We start from the raw sequence: 21,645 nt of genomic DNA, 5'->3' as shown, positions 1-21,645 counted from the left end.
TCCTTCAGTCCGGACCAGATGTTATCAGCATCCCCGCCAGTGCCTCTTTTGGGAAAACTGAGCTTTTTCCTCGCAGCCATAGATGTGGAAGAAAATGAGGGTGGAGCTGTTGGCATGTCACGGTCCTCTTCAGAGGACAATCTCCTGACCAGCAGGTCTTTGCACCGCTGTAGACTTGTGTCCGCCGGAAACAGAGACACAACATACGCTTTAAACCGAGGATCGAGCACGGTGGCCAGAATGTATTCCTCTGACTTTAAAAGAGTGACCACCCTCGGATCCTGGCAAAGCGTACGAAGGGCTACATCCACAAGAGCTACATGCTTGCTGTAATCGCAATGGCTTACCAGCTCCTCCCTCACTTTCTCCAGCTGCTTCTGCAACAGCCTGATCAGGGGAATGACCTGACTCAAGCTGGCAGTGTCGGAACTGACTTCTCGTGTGGCAAGTTCAAATGGCTGCAGAACCTTGCACAACACGGAAATCAGTCTCCACTGCGCTTGACTCAGGCGCATCCCCACTCCTTTGCCTATGTCGTAGGTGGCTGTGTAGGCCTGAATGGCCTTTTGCTGCTCCTCCATCCTCTGCAGCATATAGAGGGTGGAGTTCCAGCGCGTCATAACCTCTTGTTTGAGGTGATGGCAGGGCAGGTTCAAGCTTTTTTGATGTGCCTCTAGTCTGCGGTAGGCACTGGCTGAATGCCGAAAGTGTCCAGCAATTTTGCGGGCCACCGCAAGCATCTCCTGCACACCCCTGTCACTCTTGAGGTAATGCTGCACCACCAAATTAATGGTGTGGGCAAAACATGGGACGTGCTGGAAATTGCCCATATTTAATGCCCGCACAATGTTACTGGCATTGTCTGACACCACAAATCCCCATGAGAGTCTAAGTGGGGTAAGCCACTGGGAGATAATTTCCCTCATTTTCTCTAATATGTTGTCAGCGTTGTGCCTCTTATTAAAGCCTGTAATGCACAATGTTGCCTGCCTTTGCATGAGCAGCCATTTTGTAGATGCTGCTACTGATGCAGCTGTTGCTGTTGCTGCGGAAGGGGATGCATCTACCCAGTGGGCTGTCACAGTCATATAGTCCTTCGTTTGCCCAGAACCACTTGTCCACATGTCCGTGGTTAAGTGGACAGTGGGTACAACCGCATTTTTAAGAGCACGGAGGACACTTGATCGTACTTCTCTGTACATTTTTGGTATCGCCTGCCTAGTGAAGTGGAATCTCGAGGGGATTTGGTACCGGGGACACAATACCTCCATCAACCCTCTAAATCCCACTCTACTGATGGCGGACACCGGGCGCACGTCTAACACCAACATTGCAGTTACAGCCGCAGTTATACGCTTTGCAATAGGGTGACTACTATCGTATTTGGTGGTCATGGCAAACGACTGTTGGACGGTCAATTGTTTGGTGAAAGACTTAGCGGTCTTACGACTTCCCCTCTGGGAAGATGACCGACTAACAGCAGCAACAGCAGCAGTGGCAGTAGTAGGCGTACCGCTGCAGGATTCCTCGGATGAATCCCGTATTGAGGAGGACTCAGTCTGGCTGCTGACTTGGGCTGCAGGACTGAATCTGATGGAGATTGTGGAGGAAGTTGACGAGGAGGGTGTTGCTGGTGTGTATCCAACTGGACCACGGGATTTAGGTGTCCCTGTACCGATGAGGGTCCTAGCCCCAGTTCCTGAACTAACCACTGAACTATGAAGGTTATTCAGGTGACGTATAAGGGAGGATGTTCCTAGGTGGGCAAGATCCTTACCCCTGCTTATTTGAGCTTTACATAAGCTCTACTGAGGCAAGATGTCGTCCTCATCCTCAACCTCTGATTCCTCTCCCCCTACAGTGTCTACTTCCTCCTCATCACACATTATCAATTCGTCCCCGCTGGACTCCACAACCACAGGTCCCTCTGTAGTATCTGGAGGGCAGTGCTGTACTTCATTGAGGAATTGATTATTCATTTTTATAAACATCATTTTTTCAACGTTGTGAGGAAGCAACCTCCTTCGCCGCTCACTGACCAGGTTCCCCGCTGCACTAAAAACTCTTTCCGAGTACACACTGGAGGGGGGACAACTCAGGTAAAATAGAGCCAGTTTGTACAGGGGCTTCCAAACTGCCTTTTTTTCCTGCCAGTAACAATATGGACTGTCTGACATGTCTACTTGGATGGTGTCAGCAAAGTAATCATCCACAATTTTTTCTATTGTGACAGCATCCAATGCAGCGAGAGTAGACATGTCTGCAATGGTTGGCAGGTCCTTCAGTCCGGACCAGATGTTATCAGCATCCCCGCCAGTGCCTCTTTTGGGAAAACTGAGCTTTTTCCTCGCAGCCATAGATGTGGAAGAAAATGAGGGTGGAGCTGTTGGCATGTCACGGTCCTCTTCAGAGGACAATCTCCTGACCAGCAGGTCTTTGCACCGCTGTAGACTTGTGTCCGCCGGAAACAGAGACACAACATACGCTTTAAACCGAGGATCGAGCACGGTGGCCAGAATGTATTCCTCTGACTTTAAAAGAGTGACCACCCTCGGATCCTGGCAAAGCGTACGAAGGGCTACATCCACAAGAGCTACATGCTTGCTGTAATCGCAATGGCTTACCAGCTCCTCCCTCACTTTCTCCAGCTGCTTCTGCAACAGCCTGATCAGGGGAATGACCTGACTCAAGCTGGCAGTGTCGGAACTGACTTCTCGTGTGGCAAGTTCAAATGGCTGCAGAACCTTGCACAACACGGAAATCAGTCTCCACTGCGCTTGACTCAGGCGCATCCCCACTCCTTTGCCTATGTCGTAGGTGGCTGTGTAGGCCTGAATGGCCTTTTGCTGCTCCTCCATCCTCTGCAGCATATAGAGGGTGGAGTTCCAGCGCGTCATAACCTCTTGTTTGAGGTGATGGCAGGGCAGGTTCAAGCTTTTTTGATGTGCCTCTAGTCTGCGGTAGGCACTGGCTGAATGCCGAAAGTGTCCAGCAATTTTGCGGGCCACCGCAAGCATCTCCTGCACACCCCTGTCACTCTTGAGGTAATGCTGCACCACCAAATTAATGGTGTGGGCAAAACATGGGACGTGCTGGAAATTGCCCATATTTAATGCCCGCACAATGTTACTGGCATTGTCTGACACCACAAATCCCCATGAGAGTCTAAGTGGGGTAAGCCACTGGGAGATAATTTCCCTCATTTTCTCTAATATGTTGTCAGCGTTGTGCCTCTTATTAAAGCCTGTAATGCACAATGTTGCCTGCCTTTGCATGAGCAGCCATTTTGTAGATGCTGCTACTGATGCAGCTGTTGCTGTTGCTGCGGAAGGGGATGCATCTACCCAGTGGGCTGTCACAGTCATATAGTCCTTCGTTTGCCCAGAACCACTTGTCCACATGTCCGTGGTTAAGTGGACAGTGGGTACAACCGCATTTTTAAGAGCACGGAGGACACTTGATCGTACTTCTCTGTACATTTTTGGTATCGCCTGCCTAGTGAAGTGGAATCTCGAGGGGATTTGGTACCGGGGACACAATACCTCCATCAACCCTCTAAATCCCACTCTACTGATGGCGGACACCGGGCGCACGTCTAACACCAACATTGCAGTTACAGCCGCAGTTATACGCTTTGCAATAGGGTGACTACTATCGTATTTGGTGGTCATGGCAAACGACTGTTGGACGGTCAATTGTTTGGTGAAAGACTTAGCGGTCTTACGACTTCCCCTCTGGGAAGATGACCGACTAACAGCAGCAACAGCAGCAGTGGCAGTAGTAGGCGTACCGCTGCAGGATTCCTCGGATGAATCCCGTATTGAGGAGGACTCAGTCTGGCTGCTGACTTGGGCTGCAGGACTGAATCTGATGGAGATTGTGGAGGAAGTTGACGAGGAGGGTGTTGCTGGTGTGTATCCAACTGGACCACGGGATTTAGGTGTCCCTGTACCGATGAGGGTCCTAGCCCCAGTTCCTGAACTAACCACTGAACTATGAAGGTTATTCAGGTGACGTATAAGGGAGGATGTTCCTAGGTGGGCAAGATCCTTACCCCTGCTTATTTGAGCTTTACATAAGCTACATATTGCCATACATTGGTTGTCTGGATTTGGATAAAAATAACTCCAGACCGAAGAGGTGCATTTTTTGGTCTTCTGACCAGGCATGACGATGGGCTTTTTCATCCCATGGACATCAGCTGTTTCCCCCCCTGGTGCCTCATTTACAATAACCACATCACCATCCTCATCATCAAGTTCCTCCACAGCGCCAGCTACATCATCAATAGCCTCCTCCCGAGCCACCTCTTCCCGTACAGTGATGGGAAGGTCAGGCTTGACAACCACCAACACCCTTGGACTCGCCTTGGGGATTTGTGATAATTTCTCTTTAGAAGGCAGAGTTGTTTGCTGTTTTGTTGCTGACAGCATAACTCTCTTCAATTTTTTGTAGGGGGGGGGGAGGAGGAGGAGGGCTAAGATCCGTGGGTGAAGCTGAACCACTAGTCATGAACACGGGCCAGGGCCTAAGCCGTTCCTTGCCACTCCGTGTCGTAAATGGCATATTGGCAACTTTACGTTTCTCCTCAGATGATTTTAAGTTTCTCTTTTTGCTACTTTTTCTTAACTTGGGCTTTTTGGATTTTACATGCCCGGTACTACGAGATTGGGCATCGGGCTTGGAAGACGACGTTGATGGCATTTCATCGTCTATGTCATGACTAGTGGCAGCAGCTTCAGCATTAGGAGGAAGTGGGTCTTGATCTTTCCCTACTTTATCCTCCAAATTTTTGGTCTCCATTATATGTAGCACAAGATACTGCAGAATGTGTGAACTTGGTAATATTGCAGTACCAATGGACTTATACTGCTGGATTGGTTTTGCAAATTTGGTTATAATTATTATTTTTTATTTTTTTTTTAAATTTTTTATTTTTTTTTACTTTTTTCTTATTTTTAAAAAACTTGGGAATAGTGGGGAAATAACTATGCCCTTAGAAGCACAGAGCACAGGACACAGCACCACTGGACTGAACAGGACACGGCACAGGACCCAGCAGCACTACGGAACTCAGCAGGACAGAGCACAGGACACAGCACCACTGGACTGATACTGCAGAATGTGTGAACTTGGTAATATTGCAGTACCAATGGACTTATAATGCTGGATTGGTTTTGCAAATTTGGTTATAATTATTATATATTTTTTTTTTTTTTTAATTTTTTTTTTTTTTTTACTTTTTTTTTTTTTTTAAAAAACTTGGGAATAATGGGGAAATAACTATGCCCTTAGAAGCACAGAGCACAGGACACAGCACCACTGGACTGAACAGGACACGGCACAGGACCCAGCAGCACTACGGAACTCAGCAGGACAGAGCACAGGACACAGCACCACTGGACTGATACTGCAGAATGTGTAAACTTTGTAATATTGCAGTACCACTGGACTTTTACTGCTGAATGTGTGAACTTGGTAATATTGCAGTACCAATGGGCTTATACTGCAGGATTGGTTGTGAAAATTTTGTGGTAATTAAAAAATATTAAAGTAGTTTTTGGTATTTTTTAAAAAAACTTTTTTTTATTTTTTTAAACACAGGGGAATATTGGGGAAATAACTATGCCCTTAGAAGCACAGAGCACAGGACACAGCACCACTGGACTGAACAGGACACAGCACAGGACCCAGCAGCACCACTGACCTCAGAAGGACAGAGCACAGCACACAGCACCACTGGACTGATACTGCAGAACACAGCACAGCACAGCACAGCACTAAACAGCACAGCACTAAACAGCACAGCACAACACAGCACTAAACAGCACAGAACTAAACAGCACAGAACTAAACAGCACAGAACTAAACAGCACAGAGGACCACCTAACACACCCTCCCTCTACCCTGATCAATGCCCGAGTGAAGATTGCGGCGACTAGCGGGGAATTTATAGGATCCGAGTATCGCGAGATCCGACAACGGGATTATGAGTCAGAGCCTCAGTTTCACTTTTGAATTTGGCGCCAATACCCGGATCTGTCTCGGATCCGACTCGGATCCGCAACGTTCGGGTGGGCTCGGATTTCATAAATCCGAGTGCGCTCATCCCTACAATTAACCAACCAATATGTCTTTGGAGTGTGGGAGGAAACTGGAGAACCCAGAGGATACCTCCATGCAAGGGAAGAACATACAAACTCCACAGAGACAAGAACCTGGTTGGAATCAAGTCATAGTTAGTTTCCACTGGTAGATTCCCTTATTAATCTGAGATATGTCATGCCTCATGGGCTCCCATTGTTTCTCAATTATTAAACATCTACTACAGAGATCAGTTTAGCTTCCTAAATATATTATTAGAAGCTAACAGACGTGACATATTTCCAATTTCTAAGCTGGGCATATATTCACTTTATTCATATGAATTGTTCTATAAGCAATAACTATCCTGAAAAATGGTTGAAGACTTTTGACGATATTTCCATTATATTATTAAACACTCTAACTTATACTGTTAATCAAATAATGTAATTTTTTATTTCTATGTACTATCGCAACTGACATTAATAGCAAATCCCACTTTCCACCTATTTGGATCCCTCTGTTTTGCATGTTTGTTTCTGTATTGATATACTTAAGTTTGCTTCTACTAGTCTATGTATGGGATATCAGGGCGACTGCCAGTATATCCCTTTGTTTGTTCACCTCATTAGCTAGTAGGGGGGAAAAAATTTGAATTACACTTTAGACTTTTGTAAAACTTTTGAAAAACTGTCACACAGAAACAAGCTCTATTGTATAGTGAAAATACTGACAAAAATAAGTATAAAATATCCCTATTAAATAATAGGTCTTAGCCACAAATTTACAATCACTATGCTTACTGGCAAAAAAATGCAATCATTTTGGCAGTAAATGCTTATGGAAGGAATATCATTTATAAAATGTAGTCCCCATATTCCCATCTCCCTATCTCTTTGTCCTTTTCACCATTGTCTCAAGAACCATATTCTCCTCACCATATTATACTGCCTCAATAACCGTATTCTCCTCACCATATTATACTGCCTCAAAAACAGTATTCTCCTCACCATATTATACTGCCTCAAGAACAGTATTCTCCTCACCATATTATACTGCCTCAAAAACAGTATTCTCCTCACCATATTATACTGCCTCAAAAACTGTATTCTCCTCACCATATTATACTGCCTCAAGAACAGTATTCTCCTCACCATATTATACTGCCTCAAGAACAGTATTCTCCTCACCATATTATACTGCCTCAAAAACTGTATTCTCCTCACCATATTATACTGCCTCAATAACAGTATTCTCCTCACCATACTATACTGTCTCAAGTACTGTATTCTCCTCACCATACTATACTGTCTCAAGTACTGTTTTCTCCTCACCATATTATACTGCCTCAAGAACAGTATTCTCCTCACCATACTATACTGTCTCAAGTACTGTATTCTCCTCAGCATACTATACTGTCTCAAGTACTGTTTTCTCCTCACCATATTATACTGCCTCAAGAACAGTATTCTCCTGACCATACTATACTGCCTTAAAAACAGTTTTCTCCTCACCATATTATACTACCTCAAGAACCGTAATCTCGTCATCATATTATACTGCCCCAAGAACCGTAATCTCGTCATCATATTATACTGCCTCAAGAACCGTAATCTCACCATATTGTACTGCCTCAAGAACCATATTCTCCTCACCATATTATACTGCATCAAAAACCGTATTCTCACCGTATTATACTGCTTCAAGAACCGTAATCTCCTCATCATATTATATTGCATCAAAAACCGTATTCTCACCGTATTATACTGCCTCAAGGACCGTATTCTCTTTAATATATTATTCTGCCTCAAGAACCGTAACCTCACCATAATAAACTGCTTCAAGAACCGTATTCTCACCATATTATACTGGTTCAAGGACAGTATTCTCTGCATCATATTATACTGCTTCAGGGACCGTATTCTTTTCACATATTATACTGCTCCAAGCAGAGGCAGAACTAACGAGCTGTGGGCCCCAGTGCAGGGAAGTGGGGAGAAGGGAACTGGGGCTTAGTTTCCTGTGCAGTGGGCCCCATTATCTCCAAGGGCCCCAGTGCACCGCACCTGCTGCACCATTGGTAGTTCCGAATTGCGTCATTTTGGCCCCGCCCCCACAAATAAAATTACGGGATGCGTGATAAATGCCAGCTCTTGCGGGAGCCCGGGAGACTGACCCGAATTTCAGGAGTTTCCCAGATTTTCCGGGAGAGTTGGCAAGTATGGAGTACCAGCTTGATTTTATTAACTTGAATGTATCCCTGTTATTCTCAAAATGATGAGATCCATTACACACAGTTGTCATGCAAAAATTTTTTGCAGTAAAACAGTTCTTTAAACCTAGTAAGGCATGTCTGAGCAATCAGACTGGGTCAGAATAAAATTGGGAAGACGATAAATAACGTTGGACATTTATGTGAAATAAACACATCACTTCCAAGAAAAGTATTCAGTGAATACCAAACGCCAGTCACTGTTCTGCACTATACAAAGTGAGATTGTGACATTCTGTGTGACCCGAAGGATCAGGTGGTATGAATTAACAAGTTGCACATAATACAACTTAAATGACATTAAAAAATAAAATAGATATTACATAATGTCTGACATCAGTTTTACAATCTCAGAATTTGGCTGTGTTCCACCCAGAATTCCATCTTTCAGTTTGTTCCGTCCAGAATTCAGCCACATTTATATTCCCCTCTGTATAACCCCTGTCATTTTTGTTCCACCCAGAATCACCCCCCACCCTCCCCCACAATAAAGTTTGGGAATTTGATTTCTTTAGGCATTCATGTGACTTAAAGTTCAGTACAGGCTTTAAAACAATATGTCTTTTTTAAATGACTACTGATATTTTAGAGCAATAAAAAAAAGGAGAATCAATATTCCAAGGGAGGAATTCAATTGCCCCCAGAGTATCGTTGCGCTAATCCTATTACCGTTATTACAGTAAATTTAAACCGGCTTTCAGCTTGCAGCTCAGAGAGCTGCAAGCAAAAAAGCGCAGGCCGCGTTACTTTTTACAGTAACGCAGACAATTAAATTCCCCCCTAAAGTGGAACTATATGATCAATTTTATAACTAGTTATGCAATGCAAACCATAAGAGATTTGTTACTCCTTCTCACTCGTGCCCAAAACAGGTTTCCATGTCCAAAAGCCACATTGAAAACACCTTAAGACACAATTATCATCATCATCATCACCACCATTTATTTATATAGCGCCACTGATTCCACAGCGCTGTACAGAGAACTCACTCACATCAGTCCCTGCCCCATTGGAGCTTACAGTCTAAATTTCCTAACACACACACACAGACGGAGAGAGTAGAGGGTCAATTTTTGGTAGCAGCCAATTTACCTACCAGTATGTTTTTGGAGTGTGGGAGGAAACCGGAGCACCCGGAGGAAGCTCACGCAAACACGGGGAGAACATACAAACTCCTCACAGATAAGGCCATGGTCAGGAATTGAACTCATGACCCCAGTGCTGTGAGTGTCACAATAGTGATGAATGCCTGATTGACCAGATTTTATCACATAACCAACAATAATAACAAAAGTAATTTAAATGTAATACATTTAATAGCAAACAATGGTGGTAATAACTGCCAGCATTCAAAGTCCCTTTGTCCATTAGATAAAGGAGCCACAGGGCCCTGAAATGTTATTATGATTTACTCTATAGTTAGTTTTTTAAGGTATTGGGCCTGATCCATCAAGGCACGTATCTGCTGATTTTGAGCATCTCGTACGCAAAATCACTCCACGCAGGGAGATACAGTCATGTACGTAAGCTATATCCGTGTGAAAGCGAGCGAGAAAGGGCACTTACTACTGCCTGCGACTTTGGGGAGTGAACTGGACGAGGAAGGGGCGTGTTGCTATATTCGCTGAACAAGCGGCGTGCCAAACTGGAGCACACGCAGCCATGGCCGTATCAAGCTCTATGGTCATGAAAGTAACTGGTCTTTCTGCCATATCGCTTTCACCAGCTTTGGAGCTAGTCTAAGTCCTGATCAGTAATGATAACAGTCTCGTATGCATGCTGTAAGATGAGTTTGCAATCACAAGCAACTGGGAACTTTATTTTTATATTCAGTAGACATTAACACCATTCTAATAAATGTATTCCATGAAAAAAAGGTAAAACTGTTTTATCATGAATGCATTTATTATTATATCATGTAACATTATTTCAATTTTTTTTTCCCTGTGCGCTCTTTTTAGAATTTATAATCCACATACTTCAGTACATTGTATTTCTTTTGGTGTATCCATGGCTTGCAACATAGATATTTCTTCTTTTTTTTTTTTTAAGTTATTTTTATTTTTATTTTTTTAATCAAAAATGATTTTTTATTATATTTTCCTCAAACAGATCTATAATGAAACTGATGAGGCCACTTGCACCTTTGTACAAGTGTGTTTTAACTCTTTAGTGTACACACAAACTACAACGTTTAATTGTTACAATCTGCTATAAATGTTACTTTTAAGTAGAGATGGGCGGGTCCGGTTCTCCGAGAACCGAACCCACCCGAACTTTGGGTATCCGAGTACCGAGCTGAGCAGCTCGGTACTCTCCCGCCCGTTCCGAATCCAAATCGAGGCCGAACGTCATCGGGACGTCGTCTAATCTCGGGGCTTGGTTCTCCCGATACTTCAACTTTATAAATACACGCCTCCACAGCAATCCATCGCCATTTGACAGAGGGAGAGAGCAGGGTGTAGTCATAGGCTGATTAGAGCAGGGACAGAGAATACAATATTGTTCTTGCAATTGCTCTAACCAAAATCGCTAGTGCAGAGAGGAGGATAGAGGTTTATTATTTTTTCTTAATATTTGGCACTCAATCGTGAGCATTCTGCTGATGTGTGCCTTAATAGCCCGAGTGTAGCCGGTGATACCCAAATTGAGGATGCCACTTTGGAATTAGAAGAGGATGAGGGGGAGATTTGTGTAGGCGACGAGGGCGCTAATGAGGATGTTGATGAGGATGAGGTTGTTTGTGTAAGTCCTGCACCAGTGGCAGCAGTTCTGGCACGTGACAAGAAAAGTGTAGGGTGTAATATACATTCAAAGACGATGGCTGCATTGCCAATATGCATAGATGGAGAGGAAGACAATCTGTTTTGTGTGTAGAATAAATGAAGGCCTACCAACGAAGAATTAAACTGTTTTTTTGGATGATTTATTACCTCAACAATTAGATTACTTGTCTCTAAAACAGTTGGAGCACTAAATTGGGTTAATTTAGGCCCAAAAACATGGATTTTAAAAATAGCAAAACAAAACCAAACAAAACCAAAACCAAAACCAAAACCAAAACACGCAATGGCGGTTTTGCAAAACCAAAACCAAAACACGACGGTAATCCAGATCCAAAACTGAATGCAAAATCAAAACACGGGGGTCAGTGACCATCTCTACTTTTAAGGTCAATCAGATAAAAGACAGAGACTCGGTTTTGTGCATAATCAATTAAGTGTATTAGAATTAATAACAAACAAATACTACAAACCACACATCATACATAATAAAAAAAATAATAACTTATAGTCATTTTCTTTTCCGCTTGCCCAGTGGCTGTGAGGTTTGCTTTTACACCTGGCTTTCGGTTACCCGTGATTTGGAAGACTGTGTAGAAGAAGCAGAGGTCATTGGGTTAACAGGCAGTGGCTGGGCATAGGGGGCTGAAATGGTTTGGGGACAGAAAGATGGATTTGGGTTGGAGACGGTAGTGGGGCAGCAGGTGAAAAGTGGGGATTATAAACAGGTGTGGGTAAATCGGTCTGATGGCTGGGATCATTATTGGGATAATGGGGATGGAAAGTAAACTTGGGAAATTTGGGGAGCAAGGTTGGAAACGACATAGTGGGAAAACCAGGTCAGTGAAACATGAAAAGATCTTGTGGATGTCTGTGAGCATGAAATGAATAGTTGTGAGGTTAGTGTCCAACTTGTGGTCTGACATAGGCCATTGTAGCCACCAATAATATTGAAGAGGACAGTAATCTCACAAATATCTGAGCTCCTGAAGTCACACAATGGCAGGGCTGGATGAGTAATTCACCAGTCCTTATGCAGGTGTGTTTTACTGTGATTTAATTCAGGTGCATTCACTTGCGAATGCCACTGTATGATTAGCAAGGGGTCAGACAGGCCTCTAATTGTTTGGGTACAGTTGATGACCAAGAATAATTGACAGGTGAGTCACACATCTTACAGACGGTATTAATGGGATCCGCGAGTGAAGTGAGTACACCCATACGTGCACTGAGAACCAATCACAGCGCAGAATGTTGGAAAGTAATTCACTTACAAATATCAGGGCTGCAAAATTTGCCCGGGCAGAGCGCCGCATACTCACAGCGACAATGGATGATTTGCATAATCCATGCCCTTATTTGAACACAACCTAATAATATCATAAGAAACACATTATTTTGTGAACACATAGAGTAACGCAGTCACAAACACTAGAGAGAATAATGTCTTACCATATAATAAAGGCGAATTAAATACACCTTTGTTGTTTATCACTAAGTTAATGGGAATTGTCTTTCCTACAGCAGTCCATATAGAAATGACAATTAAGTAATGTGAATAGATAGCTGCAGAGGTGGAAATAGCCAGCTGTGGACCCCGGTGCCGGGAGGCGGGAAGGAGGGAATCGGGGCCCCCGACCCAATGCATCTGCCATGCAGCGGGCCCCAGTATCTCCATGAGCCCCAGTGCACAGCACCTGCCGCACCAATGGTAGTTCCACCACTGGATAGATGCTTATTTTATGTTATTTCGAGTCATGTTATTTTCATAAAAATATGCAAATATGTAGTAGCAACTCCAACAACCTATCTGGTTGAAATTAGTTATTGCACATTGAACTTTGCTAGTTTACAGCCCCCATTCTCATGAGTATAAGCATCTGTTACCAGGGAGACTGCAAGAAGCTTATTTAGACTGAAAATGGTGCACTTTGCCTGTTATACAAGAGAAGGAAGCAGCTTGACGACAACTGTCAGCTAAAGGATTGGACAGATTAAGTTAGAACACTTCAGTGGACATTCTCCTAGGTGCAGAACTGTACCTGGTACCTCAGATGTTTTAGTTTAACTATGGTTGACCTCTTTTAACCCTTTGTTCGATGTTAAGCCCTATTAAGTTGTATTTGCTCATAGTTCCTATTCCCAGTTCAGGTCCTTTTTTGAGCATAAACCCTACAATATTGCCTGTTTGAAGCATTGTTAATGGGATGAATGAGCATTTGGTGTATTCCAAGTCATAGGCCTGAGAGAAGCACTGCCCTAACCTTGGTAAAGTAAGAAACAGCTGATGACTTTTCTGCACTGCCTAAGCCCTATATCAAGTTTACAGGTTTGAATCTTGCTCTACAAATCAGGGTCATGGACTGTGAGCTCCCATGTGGCCTATCTATGAGGATGGTGTCACGGTTCTTACGATGAGACTCGGCAGATGTAGCGACCCCAAGGGATTCGAACAGTTTAACACTACTCCAACAGGGCGCGGAGTCTAACGAGGAGACGGTGTTCACCAGGAACCGCCGCAAAGCGGTATGGGCTTAGCTGCGTCTACCTCGCAGGTCGCGGTCCCTACTAGAGCACTGTACGGAAGTCCCTGAGAGAGTACAGGTAGTAGTACCGTAGTAAGAGTGGTAAATATAATAAGTAATGGCAATGAAGATGATGCAGTTCGGTGTAACTCTGCAGACCACTATGTGGTGTTTAGGTTCAGGAAAATGAGCGTCAGCTCTGAAGACAAATGTAGAGAAGTTGTCCGGAGATGAGTATCAGCTCTGCAGGCCACTATGTGGCGGAGAGTCCAGTAGAATAAGCGTTAGCTCTGTAGACCACTATGTGGTATAAAGTTCAGTAGAATGAGCGTCAGCTCTGAAGACAAAAGTAGAGAAGATGTCCGGAGATGAGTGTCAGCTCTGCAGGCCACTATGTGGCGGAGAGTCCAGTAGAATGAGCGTTAGCTCTGCAGACCACTATATGGTATAAAGTTCAGTAGAATAAGCGTCAGCTCTGTAGACCACTATGTGGTGTAAAGTTCAGTAAAATGAGCATCAGCTCTGCAGACAAATGTAGAGACGATGTCCAGAGATGAGCGTCAGCTCTGCAGACTAGGATGGAAGAAAATAGCTGGAAGATAACAGGAATCCACTTCTATCACCAGGAGGTGACTCAAAGAACAGGCACTGTAGGTAAGGAGGAAGTGCCTTTTAAAGTAAGCGCCATTAGAATCCACCAATGAGAGGAGAACAGAGGTTTTAAAGAAGCCGAATCCAAGATGGCGGCGCCCAGGACGGAGCGGAGCGCCGGAGCCAGGTAACCCGGTGTGTGATAGATGGCCTTTAGTGTGTAGGGTGCGCCTAAGATGACAGTTTTCTATTACCCTTTGTGTGTCATTTAGGAAGAAATGAGACATTGCCAGATCCTGGCTGAGCCTTTGAAGAACCCTATCTCTAAATCAGGGCTGGCCAATCGGCAAAATACAGGCCACATGTGGGCATCCAGGCTTCTCTAAAAGCTCCATAGACTGTCGGGAGACTTCATTTGACAACTATTTGACCTGAAAGTCCATAGTTAAGAAAGAAATGCATCCCTCTCGAAATACTTGGACAGAGCTGCTGTAAGTAAAACAACTCTTTCATGGTAGTGGTTATCATTGGCTATCTATGGACAGGGTGTGCTGAAGACCCCACTGGTACAATGGTTATACCAGGTACGTGGTTAAGATCCATAATACATGAGTTGTGATCTATAGTAACGTTAAATAGCAGGTATAATTGTTCTTCGCTTTGTTAATACATTAATACAGCATTTCCCAAACACAAGTATTCTACTTTTGACAAGGAAAATTTGTTTCATAACTAATCCTGGGTCATTTCAGTCTTTTTTTTTTATAATTTAGTCTACAAACATGAAATAATTTGCCAAACTTTTACATGCCACATTTTATAACATGAAATGATCATTCTGATCTCTTTAGCCTATTAAAAGGGGCTTAAACTCGTTTAAGTCTCACTTTTGAAGAATTAATGAATCATGTGCTGAGTTTTCATTAGTAACCTATCCATGTCGACGTTACACATGATATTTGTGTGCGAAGAATGATAAAATTCAATAGAACAAAACATTTTCTGACTTCGTTTTACTAATATGTTACCGTTTCCATGGACAATTTTACCTAAATCAAATATGCTGGAGAGTGGTAATTTTATAGCCTGTTGGTGCCACCTCTGTTATTGTGTTCAGAGCCCTCTGATAAGTAGGAAAGAATGTACAACAATTGTGTACTGTAAGCATGTTCCTCCGTTCATTTTTCTAATATATGACATTTTCTCATTGGTGTGAGGTTTCCAGAAGATAATTTTGCCCATGTAGGCTGCTTTAGAACTAATGTAGGCAATGTACAGTAAGGGTGTGCCAAGGTCCAGTGCATGCAGCATGTAGGTAGTACTGGAGGCCAAAGGAGCAGATGAGGTCACCAAGGGAGGAGGAGGTGTTGAGTGAGAAGAGCAGGGGGCCAAGAATGGATCCTTGGTGGGCTGCGACCTGTAAGGGAAGAGGTGGAGTCTGGTGTAGAGACCGATAAGTAGTGGTTGGGGAGGTATGATGGAAACCAGGAAAGGACACTGTTACAGAGGCCTATAGATTGGAGAGTTTGCAAGTGGAGGGAGTGGTCAACAGTATCATCATCATTTATTTATATAGCGGCACTAATTCCGCAGTGCTGTACAGAGAACTCACTCACATCGATCCCCATTGAAGCTTACAGTCTAAATTCGCTATCATAAACACACACACATAGAGAGAGAGAGAGACTAGGTTCAATTTCCGGTTTCCTCCTACACTCCAAAAACATACTGGTAGGTTAATTGCTGCTATTAAATTGCCATTAGTATGTTTTGGTCTGTGTGTGTGTGTATGTTAGGGGATTTAGATGGTAAGTTCCAATGGGCAGGGACTGTTGTGAATGAGTTCTTTTTACAGTGCTGCGTAAATAGTGGCGCTATATAAATAAATAGATGATGATGATGATATAAGCTCAACTAATTCGCTGAACCTAGACCTGTTTTAGTATCAATGAATCTGTAAATTCATAGTGGATCTATTAATAATAAAAGTGGGTCTGTGTGACACGCCCCAGGAAAGTTAGGTCACATTGTAGAATTGAGTAGTAAATCAGGCAACATGCAAATGGTGATTGTAAACAATGTCACAGACCGCAACCCCTGGAGGTGTGGAAGTGTCTTCAAAAAGCAAAGACCAGTTACAAAACATTGTCAGTCTTTTGGGAAATCAATCATCATTGATAAGCTGTCCATCTTCAAGCCAATTTGGCACATAATATACCACTGTCTGTAAGTTACACTCTGACTTTAAACCCTTTATTTTAAATCTGTTTTGCTTGTGTATGTATGTCAATTTTTTATTAATTGTTTTTATAATCTGCAAGCATTGTACTTTTTATTAAATAAAAAAAATAATAAATGATGTCCTTCTTGCTCTAAACGAATTTACTGCCTGTTTACAATACATAGTGGGCTTGAATCATTAAGGAGAGCAAATCATGAAAAAGGAGTAACTTTGGACCTGACCAAAACCATGATGCATTGGAAGGGGGGGGGGGGGTAAATTTAAAATGTGGGGGACAGATTTATAGTTGGAATAGGACATGTCCTAAGTCAACTTTAATTTTCGCTGTAAAAATAAAGCTATCAAGTATTTGTGTGCTAGATGAAAAAAAAAGCCAGTATTTAACTTATGTGCAAAATAATAGACTAATTTACACTTCTTGCATTGTAACATAGTTTGTCCCGGAGAACATTCACTCCTTTTTTTGCCTTACTTTCCTTAATGACTCAGGCCCAGATTGCTTGGCTGAGATTATCCTTTAGATACCAGTGTGTGAAGTGTTAACTGTTTAGCTACCAGAGCACCGAGTGTGCACAATTGGGTAATTAAGTAATAGGTTTGCTACGGGCCTTATACGTAGCTGGTGGCAGTTGGTGGAGAGATGCGGAAGCGGGTGTCTGTGTTGGGAAAGGGACCAGTGAAATCTGTAGCCTTAGAGAAAGAGGTGAGTGTGAGATTTGGGCTGCAATCCTGTGTGTTTCTTTACAGTAAGCTGCCCACGAGTGCGCAGAGGGCGGTTTGTGACTGATAGAGGGGTTCAGGAGCGGTTTCCTGACAAATTAAAGGCAATATAGTTTTTGACTGTGTGAATATATGATAACATATTAAATAAGGGAGTGGCAAGAGGTGGCGATTCATGACACAGCATTAAAAAGGTCTGACAAAGTTTGATTCCCTCATTACTAAAGGCAATGGCTAGAGAGTATTACAAGTGCTATGATATGATACCATAACATGGAAAAGTATGTTATTAAATAATGAAAGATGTACATTTTTCACAAGTGATTCTATAGGAATTATATTTTCCTATCTAGTAATTAATGGTTTTAGATTGTTTAATTAATGATTTGCAGATATTTACTTTTTGATGACTTCATCCAAGTCTGCCCTTCTCTTGTTGTCGGCCATCTTGTCATAGGTCATTTTAAAGGTCTCCTCATGTTCGTGTATCCCGTTTGTCCGTTCATCCCACAAAATAACTTCTCCCTCAAGGTGATTTGTCTCTGTCTGTAAGGAAGAAATTCAAAGTTTCAGTAATTTTTCTTATGCACACAAATATTTACATGCTCAATCTACGGGGGGTATTCAATTGACGACAGGAGCGCTGAAAATCCCGCGCTCGAAAAATATTACCGTTATAACGGTAATCTGCGCGGGAAAACCGTTAATACGGTAATTTACTCGCTGGTTTTCAGCTCGCAGCTCCCTGAGCTGCGAGCTGAAATCCAGCGAGATATTACCGTATTAACGGTAATATTTTTCGAGAGCGGGATTTTCGGCGATCCCGCCGTCAATTGAATATGCCCCTAAAGGACGAGTTTAAGTCTAGATGCATGCTATACCATGTGTTTGTAATCACAAAGCAACTGTAAAAATTTATTTTATGCTCAGTTAACATTAACAGCATGCTAATAAATGTATTTCAAGGAAAACATTTTTTTAAAAACATTTAAAAAAACCCCAAACTGATTTATCATTAATGGCTATCTTATTAACAGGTGACATTAATTCAATAATTATTTTATTTTTCTTTTGTGAATGTATAATCTACATAGGTATTGGACGTATCCTGCAGCGTCTCGTGCACAGCAGACCCGCCCCTGATTTCAACAGTGCACGTTTCTTCAGATCTGCGCCTTGATGAATTCAGGAGGACACAAAGCCGCAATACGTGTGCTAGTTGCGCTCATCATGCGTGCCTCAATGAATCAGGTCCAAAGTGGCGTAAAGTTCCAGCGATACCATACTCATCATTTCATGTTGTATTTGTATATTTACATTTTGCAGAGTTTATAACCTATTATAGAGCTGGGGGGGGGCGGTCAATATACTCTGCTATGTGGTATAGTTGGGCAGCACATGGTTAAGTGTTTAGATCTTCTGCCTTACAGCACTGGGGTCATGAGTTCAATTCCTGACCATGGTGTTATCTGTGTGGAGTTTGTATGTTCTCCCCGTGTTTGCGTGGGTTTCCTCCTGGTGCTCCAGTTTCCTCCCACACTCCAAAAACATACTGGTAGGTTAATTGGCTGCTAACAAATTGACCCTAGTCTGTGTGCGTGTGTGTGTTAGGGAATTTAGACTGTAAGCTCCAATGGGGCAGGGACTGATGTTAGTGAGTTCTCTGTACAGCGCTGTAGAATTAGTGGCGCTATATAAATATATGGTAATAATAATAATAATAGTTGGGGTAGGACTGGGAAGACATAAGGCCAAATTCCACAAAGTCAAATACTGATTGAGGCGACTATTTTGCAGATTGGTTTAGAAAATGTTGCTAATCTCTGTCTATGTAGGAACACCAGCATCTATTTACCATGACAGGTGGACTGCAAAAAGAAATAGCTGGACATTTGCTGCAGAGTGTCACTTGGGGTGTAGGTCTATTTGTTTTGCTTTTTAGTTTTCTATATATATTTTTGTTTATCTGAATACTCTCTCCCCCTTCCTATACATACTTCATTTAAAAAAATACACGTTTTAGGTGCAATATCCCTTTAAGCCATCTCAAGTTTCTTGACCATCTGAGAAATAATGTTTTTAATATAGAAATGAATAAAACATAATTTTTCATCAAATCAATCAGTTATTCCAGACGCTTTCCATTCCTCTGCATGACAATCTAATACTGTACAAATCCAATATGGAAAAAAATGTTCTTCCAGTCACTTGTCCATACTCGCTCTATTGTATCTCTCCAAGATCTATTTATTTGTTAATCACACAGCCAGGGATGCCAGAAGTGCTCAAAGAAAACAGAAAATGAATAAGAATTTCCTTCCATTTCATTAAAGACAAGGTTATTGACACAGTGAATACGTTGTATATTTGCCAATATTTGAATAGAATTTCCAGACCAAGTTTAATTCACTGCCCTATGTACATCCTCCTGCAAAAATGTACGTATATATATTGTCGAAGTCAAATAATTGGATGAAAGAAACTATATTGATTAAAATTGTTTTACCGTGCGATTGCGATCACGTGTTTATACGGCATACACATATATATACATATACACATATACACACACATATATATATATACACACATATATACATATATATATATATATATATATATATACTTTTATATATTATTATTATTATCATTTATTTGTTAGGCGCCACAAGGTTTCCACAGCGCCGCACACAGTACTAACAGTAGACTATACAGGGTGAAACCATACAGAACAATGAACAAAAAGTACCAATACTTCAGAAACTCCGGCTAGTCATATGCAGTAAAGACGGAGCGGAAGAACAGGTATGGAGACAGGAGGAGAGGGGGCCCTGCTCATACGAGCTTACATCCTGAGGGAGGGTAAACAGACCAGGCACAAGATGAGCCAGTTGAGGCAAGAGGAGAGAAGGGAGGATGAGCTAAAGGGAAGAGATGGGGGTTAAGTGGATGGTTGGTAGGCTTTGAGGAAGAGGTGAGTTTTGAGTGCACGTTTGAAGGAGCACGGAGTAGGAGAGAGACGGATGGAACGAGGGAGGTCATTCCAGAGAAGGGGGGCTGCACGGGAAAAGTCTTGGATTCTGGAGTGAGAAGAGGTGATAAGGGTGGAGGAGAGGCGGCGGTCGTTGGCCGAGCGCAGGGAGCGGGCAGGAGTGTGAATGGAGAGGAGGTTAGAGATATAAGGGGCACTAGAGTTGGAGAGAGCCTTGGAAGTGGTGGTGAGGAGTTTGAAAAGGATTCTGTAGGGGAAGGGGAGCCAGTGTAAGGCAAGGCAGGGAGGGGAGGCAGAGGAGGAGCGGAGTGAGAGGAAGATGAGTCTTGCAGCCGCATTGAGTATAGAGCGGAGGGGGGAGAGACGGGAGTGGGGGAGGCCAGTGAGGAGGAGGTTACAATAATCGAGGCGGGAGACGATGAGTGCATGGATGATAGTTTTGGCGGCATCCTGAGAGAGAAAAGGACGGATGCGGGTGATGTTGCGTAGTTGGAAGCGACAGGCTTGGGCAAGGGAATGAATGTGGGGGCAAAAAAGAGAGAGTAGTCGAGGGTGACACCCAGGCAGCGAAGTTGGGTGACAGAGGAGATGGTGGTGTTATTGACGACAATAGAGAGGTCATGGTGGGATGGGAGTCTGGGCGGAGGAAAGACAATGAGTTCAGTATTAGAGATATTGATTTTGAGAAAGGGCTCGGACATCCAGGAGGAGATGGTGGAGAGGCAGTCAGATACCTGAGCGAGGAGGGTGGAGGAAAGATCAGGAGAGGAGATATAGAGTTGAATGTCGTCAGCATAAAGGTGATACTGAAGACCGAAGGAGGAGATGAGAGCACCAAGGGAGGAAGTGTAGAGAAAAAAGAGTAGAGGGCCAAGAACAGAGCCCTGCGGGACTCCTACGGGGAGAGGGTAGGGGGAGGAGGAAGAACCAGACATGGATACAGAGAAGGAGCGATTAGCAAGGTATGAGACGAACCAGGCATGGACAGAACCAGAGAGGCCTAGAGAGAGAAGAGTTTGCAGCAGGAGGGGGTGGTCCACGGTGTCAAAGGCTGCAGAGAGGTCAAGGAGGATGAGAACGGAGAAGTGACCCTTGGATTTGGATGATAGGAGATCATTAGTAACCTTGGCCAGGGCAGTTTCGGTAGAATGGAGGGGGGGGTAGCCAGATTGGAGAGGGTCAAGAACGGAATTGTCCGTGAGGTGCCTGGTTAGGCGGCTGCAGACAATTCGCTCAAGTAATTTGGAGGCATAGGGGAGAAGAGAGATAGGGCGATAATTAGCAAGAGAGGTGGGGTCAAGATTGGGTTTATTTAGGATAGGAGAGATAAGAGCATGTTTAAAAGAGGAGGGTACTACACCAGAGGAGAGTGATAGATTGAAAAGGTGTGCTAGGTAAGAGCAGGCAGTAGGAGAAAGAGAGCGAAGGAGGTGAAA

The 21,645-nt window shown here is 43.2% G+C and overlaps 1 protein-coding gene across 3 annotated transcripts in view; it reads right to left on the bottom strand.

Annotated features, from left to right (window-relative positions):
- Positions 1-21,645, bottom strand: part of LOC142095160 (myosin heavy chain, skeletal muscle-like) — a 167,283-nt gene that overhangs the window by 128,227 nt on the left and 17,411 nt on the right. For all 3 annotated transcript variants that reach the window (XM_075177994.1, XM_075177993.1, XM_075177992.1), the window contains exon 2: positions 17,618-17,763. In XM_075177994.1, coding sequence (XP_075034095.1) covers positions 17,618-17,763 — 146 coding nt within the window. The remainder of the gene's footprint in view (positions 1-17,617; positions 17,764-21,645) is intronic.

The sequence above is a fragment of the Mixophyes fleayi genome, chromosome 6 (assembly GCF_038048845.1).
Source record: "Mixophyes fleayi isolate aMixFle1 chromosome 6, aMixFle1.hap1, whole genome shotgun sequence".
NCBI classification, from domain to species: domain Eukaryota; kingdom Metazoa; phylum Chordata; class Amphibia; order Anura; family Limnodynastidae; genus Mixophyes; species Mixophyes fleayi.
This window is presented reverse-complemented; position numbering and strand designations above follow the sequence as displayed.